At 50.5% G+C, this 7,430-nt stretch overlaps 1 protein-coding gene across 1 annotated transcript; it reads right to left on the bottom strand.

Moving 5' to 3' along the window:
• Positions 1-430: 430 nt before the first annotated feature.
• LOC103190311 (eukaryotic translation initiation factor 4E-binding protein 2) lies at positions 431-6,207 on the bottom strand. The gene is made up of 3 exons (XM_007911046.2): positions 5,939-6,207; positions 1,493-1,663; positions 431-912 (listed from the first exon to the last, which is right to left on the bottom strand). Exons 1-3 carry the CDS (start codon positions 6,069-6,071, stop codon positions 884-886), a joined length of 333 nt encoding a protein of 110 aa, XP_007909237.1. The 5' UTR covers positions 6,072-6,207; the 3' UTR covers positions 431-883.
• Positions 6,208-7,430: the final 1,223 nt, after the last annotated feature.

Consider the following 7,430-nt stretch of genomic DNA (forward strand, 5'->3'; position numbering starts at 1 on the left):
GGGGGAGAGAGAGAGAGAGAGGGGAGGTGGGGAGACGCATTGTCAGAAACTCCATCCTCAACGGATGAGAACATTAAGCCAAACAGAGCAGTTCTTTGGGGTTGGGAGAAACTCTCAGTTCTTTTTGTAGAAAAATTGATGTTATTTTTGTGGGTGACAATCGGGGTGGGTGGTGGGGGGGGGGTGGGCAGCAGGTACGTGGGGTCTCCTTGGGGCTGAACAACCGGGTTTCTTCTTACTGCCGGGTAAACAGAGGCGCGTGTGCGGAGTAAGGAAATTCGCCTAAGGTTCTGCCCTTCCCGCTTGCGAGGTGAGCGCTCTAACCCCTACACTACGGGACTCGACGACCTCTTGCCCGTGTGGAGCGCCCACCGCGCTGGGCTGCGTCTCGAAGCGCTCACAAAAGCACCAGCTCACGCGGACACGAGACTTGCGGCAAGCTCACGTTAAGAGAATTTGACTTTATTTGTTCTGTTCACTCCCCCCCCCCCCCCCACCACTCTCCTCCTCTGACACGCCAGCCTTCAGAGCCGACGATAAAATGATACAAATTTGAAGCCGGATTAAAAGCGGATCATTAAACACCCCCCCACCCCACCCCCCGCCACCAAAGAGACGCTCGTCTTCCAAGGCGCGGCGAGAACCGGCCGGACCTGGACCGCGCTGGGTCCCGTGGTAACCGCAGGCCGGGCCATTCTCTCCTCGGATGCATTCAAGAATTCCGTGGGTTTCCATTCGTGGCCGGAAACTTTGTTGTGGTGGTGGTGGTTGTTGTTGTCGTCGTTTTGTGAGCGAACGGCTTGGGAGACGTCGCGGGGGCTGGTGTGGAAGCCGGAGAGAGACACGCGGAGCCAACCTTCCGCCTCTCCATCAGGCCAGAGCCTTAAATGTCCATCTCAAACTGAGCGTCTTCTGTTAAACGAGAGAACGTCATCCAGTGAGGCCTCCGACCATAGCACGATGACACCTCGGCCACACACAATCTCAGGCCTCGCAGCCTCTCTCTCTCACACACACACACACACTCATTCCCCCCCCCCCACACACAAACACTCATACCCCCCCGACACACACACACAGATACACACACTCATGTGTGCGCTCACACACACTCTTTCCCACACACACAAATCACGTGATCAGCCACGAGGAAAAGACTCCTGTGGGTGAGTGGGAATGATTTCAAGTGACCTCTTACCCCCCCCACACACAACCACCACCCCCACCCCCTCCACCACCCCGAGTCTCAGTCTCTCTCTGTTACTCACACTCTCTCTCCCTCTCCAACTCCCCCTCTCACACACGTTCTCTCACATTTCCCCCACACCCCCCTCTCTCCATCACTCACGCTCACTTGACAACACAGCGAACAACACTCCAGAGACAGGAGTAGCTGAGCTGGCAGCGGGATCGCGAGGGCGGTGGTGGAGGGGTTGGGGGTGTGTGTGTGTGTGGGGGGGGTAAGAGGTCACTTGAAATCATTCCCACTCACCCACAGGAGTCTTTTCCTCGTGGCTGATCACGTGATTTGTGGCTGGCTTGACCTTGTCTATGCAGGGGCTGGTCACCCCGGGAATTTTGGGAAGGTCTCGGGGCGGAGTCCTGGCCACAGGGGAGTTGCGACACTCCATGAGGAATTTTCGGTCATAAATAATGCGAGTCCCTGGAAAAGACAAACATTACAGGTTACAATAGATTTTGGGGGACACGGGGGGGGGGGGGGACACATGAGGAAATCCGTCACGGTGATTCAAGATTTTATTTGGAGTTGAGGTACAGATCAGCCATAATTTAATAGAATGGAAGAACAGACTCGAGGGGCTGAATGGCCTCTTCCTGTTCCTATATTCCAGCCTGGAACCTCTGGAACACTCTCCCTCAATCCCTCTGCCTTGCTCCACGCTTCCCCATCCTTAGGTCGAGCCTGAAGACCTCCGTTTTGACCGTGCCGACGGTCACCTCCCCCCTCCCCAGCATCGTGCTCCGCCACTGTCAAGTCCTGTAGCTCAGTGGTTAGAGCACTCGCTTTGCAAGTGAGAGACCGGAGTTCATTTCCAGGCAGAGGGCGAAACCTCAGGCAAGTTTCCTTACTCCACACAGAGCCTAATAATAATCCCTCCAAAACCAAAAACAATAATAAATTGGTCATTTTCAATCCACGACTGTTTGTGGGGACATTGCTGTGGGCAATTGGCTGCCGCGTTCGCCCACAAATATACAGTCAATTCACTTTACAGTGTGTTCTGTGAAGCGCTTTGGGACGTCCTCCCGATGTGAAAAGCGCTATATCAAATGCAAGGATTATTATTATTATTATTATTTACACAGTACACAATCACTACACTTTATGGCACACCCTGTGAAGCGCTTTGAGACGGATTCCCCCAACGTGAAAGAAGATGCTGTATCAAGGATTTTTATTCTCAATAGACACCTAGAGACGTGTGCAAGTGAGCAAAGCTCCCGAGGTTACCAACAACCTTATCCACAGCCGGAGATAATATGAAACCTCAACACGATCAAACTTCGAAGTGCCGATACCCAGGTTCAAGGATAAAGCAAAGCTATTCAGCTATTCTTCTTCTGAGTTACCTCGCCACACAGACAACATCAGAACAGCCTCAATTTGCACCTCGTATGCACAGTGATCAGAAGCGTTCACATGTCACACACAAAGCACAAAGCCCCTTTGTCCGGCTCCAGATCGAGTGTGAACTTCATATGATCACTCGATCGGAGGTGTCGATGAAACCAGACAATTTCAGCTCTCACGGACTTTGCTAACAAAGTCAAAGAATAAAGCGTATCAAAGAAAAAGTGCCTGTAAAATATGCATTGCAATAAACACTTTCTGATGTACAACAATAGCTGCTCACGCCATCAGCAGCTGCTCCGGGCCCTTTCTCCTGTCTGGGCCGTTGGTTCTGCTCGACAGGCAACGTTATCAGTTCGGTTTTAGCTGATTAGATTCCTGCAGTTACTTCAGCGCACACTCTGGGGTCCCCCCACCCCCCCAAGGCTTGGCTCTTGCCAACCCGAGCCTAATACTTTCCGGAATTAGGTAAGCCTCGAGATGTCTCACTGACGCGATGAGGCGCTAGATCCGATCAAGGATTGTTAATATTATTGTTAAGCAACAACAACAACAACAAGATTTCATTTATAGAGCGCCTTTCACGTCGGGAGGACGTCCCAAGGCGCTGAACAGTTGGGTCAGGGCCCGAGCAGTGGGGGGAAATGGTCAGGGGGAGGGAAGGGAGGGAGCGAGCGGGGGGGGGGGGGGAATAGTGAGGGGAGGGAAGAGAGGGAGCGAGGAGTGGGGAGATGGTCAGGGTGAGGGGAGGGAAGGGAGGTAGCGAGGAGGGGGTAGAGAGTCGAGAGGGGAGCTGAAGGCACGGTCGAAGAGAAAGGTCTAGAGACCGGCCTTGAGATCAGGTTGCATCCCGCCAGGGAGAGCGCGCGCATTCCAGTCCAACAATCTATCTCTGGGATCTCCATGTGTAGGTGGGATGCCTGGAATTCTCAGTCTGGTTTGGAGACTTAAGTAAGGTGATGGGTTTCCGCGCGCGTGTGACTGAACCCCCCCTCCCACCAATGGATGAAATAACTTTCTCCAGTTGAATGTCGACGAGATAGAGACTCTCCTGCTTGGCTCCCGTCAGTGTCTCCTCAGCTCAGGAGGTGACAGCATCAATCTACCTCGATGTATTCTCCACCTCATGGAGCCAGTGCGGGAATCTCTGTGTCTTGTTCCGACTCTCAGCTGAGACCCTTATCCAAGTTTTCATCAGGTCCAGGCTGGACTACACCAGCGTTCGTTCCCCTCCACAGGCTGCAAACCATCTGCATCGAACTCTGCAGCTCGAGCATCACAGGATCCTCGATGTTCACTCAAAGAACAAAGTGACGCAAGAATCCTATCACAGCCGACAACTCTCTGGTCTGAATTGCGTTTGCTACGTAGAACACGTGGTCTCCCGTTGCGCTGGCAGCAAGCAAACGAATAGCCCATCCCTCCAAATCTACTGGAAAACACTGATACCGGAGACAGGAGGCATTCCCACAAATTAACGGCAAGTTCCAGCAGCATATGGACCGGGTGGGTTGGATCTACCGCCACCACCACAACAACAAACTACATTTGGATGGTTCCTTTCACGTTGGGAGGGTGTAACATGGCCCAATGTACTATAATGGCGCAGAATCGCTCATGGGAAAGAAAAACAACCATCTCACGTTTCAGCGCCTTGGGACGTCCTACTGATGCGAAAGGAGGTACACAAATGTAATTTGTTGCTGTTGTTGTTGTTGTTGATGATCGATGTATTTAGGGCCATCAAGTGAATGCACTGATCACCAGTGTTTAGCTTGAGAACAACGGCCGTTAGTTGCTCAACAACAAGCTGCCACGAGGCATTGTGTCACTTGAATGCATTGCTGTCAGTTTGGCTTAGTTTATTCGCATTATTATAATATTAATATAACAATAAAATATGATATTATTGTCGTTGGATATGTCTTGCTCCCAATGAAATAATATTATGTTAATATATATTATTCTTTTGAGACATCCAATGCAATTATTATTTCTTAAAATATGGATTCTATGTTATCGTAATATTAATACACACAATTAATATATAGTACTAAATAATATTAGGTTAATGATATATAATGTGTGGGACATGCCTTGCAACCATTGCAATAATATTGTATCATAATATTAATATTGTGGAATGACTTGCAGCCAGTGCAATTAATATTTATTAAATACTGACATTCTACTATCATAGTAAGATAATAATATTAATATAATAATATATAATTGTTGTTGTTTGGGACATGCATTGCAGTCAATGAAATAACACTGCGTGAGCTGCAGTGAGAGCCAATACAACATTATATTACTGTCGCGTTTCTGCCAATGCAATATTATATTACTGCATTATCATTATATTATCATTTATTATTGCTGTGTGTCAGGTCACCCGGCCCTACCGTGTGAGCTTCATATTATTGTATATTATTATTGTGATCACTGTTGTGTGGGACACCGGCCTGTCCTGCTGTGTGAGCTGCAGTGAGAACCAATGCAATAATATATGACTGCATTATTACATTATTCATAATAATTATTATTATTATGTCAGGTCAGTCCTGTTGTTGTGAGCTTCAGTGAGAACCAATACAATAGCATAGCATTATAATACTCTAGAATTATTGATTATTATCATTGCTGTATGTCAGGCCAGTCATGTCTGGTGAACCATTGCAGTATTATATTACTTTATATATTATTATTAATTATTATTATTCCTGTATGTCAGGCCAGGCTTGCTTTGTGGGCTGCAGTGAGAGCCAATGCAATATTATATTACTGTATTATTAGCAATAATATTGATTAGTATAGTATTAAGTATTATTATTGTTGTTGTGTGTCAGGCCTGACAGCCCTGTTGAGTGTGTGAGAGACAGACAGAGCCAGTGTAGTATTATATTACTGTAGTAATAATATTACTAATTATTATTAACTATTATTACTGCTGTGTGCGTGTGGGTGTGTGTGAGGCGAGAGAGAGACAGACAGACAGCGCCTGTTGTGTGAGCTACAGTCAGAGCCAGTGCAGCATTACATTACTGTAGTAATAATATTACTAATTATTATTAAGTATTATTACTGCTGTGTGTGTGTGTGTGTGTGTGTGAGCAGAGAGACAGACAGACAGACACAGACAGACAGCGCCTGTTGTGTGAGCTGCGGCGAGAGCCAGTGCAGCATTACATTACTGTATCAGTAGCAGTAATAATCTTAGTAATAATACTGCTGTGTGTGTGTGTGTGTGTGTGTGTGTGTCAGGGCCTGACAGCCGCTGTGTGTGTGTGTGTGAGGAGGGAGACAGACAGACAGAGCCTGTTACCCGGGGCCGCGCTCACCTACCTCCCGGGGTGGTGCTGAAGAGGGTGCCGCCGGGGGTGGTGCAGTAATCGTGAGGCAGTTGGCCCGAGTCGCTGACGATCACCCTGCGGGTGGGGATGGCTCGGCTCTCGGTTTTCTGCGCTGGGCCCGACATCCTCGGGGTAGCGTGACGGGCCGAGCGGGGCCTCGGGGCGCTCTCTCCCGGCCTCTCCTCTCACGCGCGCACCGCACGGCTTCTTTCACTCACTCCCTCCCTCCCTCACTCACTCAGCTCGGCCGCCCTCTCCTCTCCTCTCCTCGCCTCCCCTCCCCTCGCCCGGCCCCGGCCCAACCCCCCGCCCGCCAGCGACAGCCACACCGCACACCACGCGACACGACACACGACGCCTCACGGAAAGAGCCGAGCGGCCTCTCGCAGCGGACAACATCCACCCGCCCCGAGCCCTCGCTTTCCCGCCCACTCCACCACCCGCTTCGGCGATTCCGACGGAAAGAGCCGAACGCCGCTCGGCTCCGGGCTGGGGAGGCGGGGCGGAGACGACCCCCAACACGTCATCTTCGGCAAACACCGAGCGCGCGTTCGGCCCCGGCGGGGACTTCCAACGGCGGCGCCACGGAAAGTACCGAGTGCCGCTCGGCTGGCTCCGGCGCGGACTTCCAATGACGTCATCTTCGGCGGCGCCACGGAAAGGACCGAGTGCCGCTCGGCTCCGGCGGCGCCTTTCGCCTACGTCATCTTCGGCAACCTGACGGAAAGTGCCGAGTGCTTTCGGCCCCGGGGAGGGGGGGGGGGGGAGCCAACGCTTTACTATCAGTGTAGCACTCGCCTCGCAAGCGAGAGGACCCGGGTTCGATTCCAAGCCCGGCAGCGTGAAAACTTATGCAAGTTTTCTTACTCCACAAGTCTCTCAATTGACGTATTTGCCGGGGGCAATAACCCCCCCCACCCCAAAAAAAAATAGTAGTAATAATAATATAAATAATAGTATTATTATAATTTAGTCGGCCAATCCACGGCTGTTTGCGGACACGCTGCCGTGTGCAATTGGCTGCCGTGTTTCGCCCACCAAGTACACAGTCAATTCACTTCACGGTATATTCTGGGAAGCGCTTTGAGACGTCTCGACGACGTGATCAGGGGCTACATCAAATGCAAGGATTATTATTATTATTATTATTATCATTCACAAAGAGAAGGGAGTTTCTCTCTCTCTCTCTCACTCCCCTGCTGTCCTGGCCAACAATCCTACAGATCAATTGGCCACTCACGTCACGGCTGATGGTGCGAATTGCTGAGCGCACAAATTGGCCTGCCGCGTTCACAAAATATAGTCGCTACGCTCTACAGTTTATCAACCACTGCGACAAAATTATCCGACGATAAATGCGGGGATCGTTGCTTATCGAAGTGACAGAGAAGTAAAGAGCAAAATTAATATGGGTGGACGTTTCAACGCTTCGGGGGGGGGGGGGGGGGGGTGTAGTGGAGTCCTGTAGCTCAGTGGTTAGAGCA

This window comes from Callorhinchus milii, unplaced genomic scaffold (genome assembly GCF_018977255.1).
Source record: "Callorhinchus milii isolate IMCB2004 unplaced genomic scaffold, IMCB_Cmil_1.0 Scaffold28, whole genome shotgun sequence".
In the NCBI taxonomy this organism is placed as follows: domain Eukaryota; kingdom Metazoa; phylum Chordata; class Chondrichthyes; order Chimaeriformes; family Callorhinchidae; genus Callorhinchus; species Callorhinchus milii.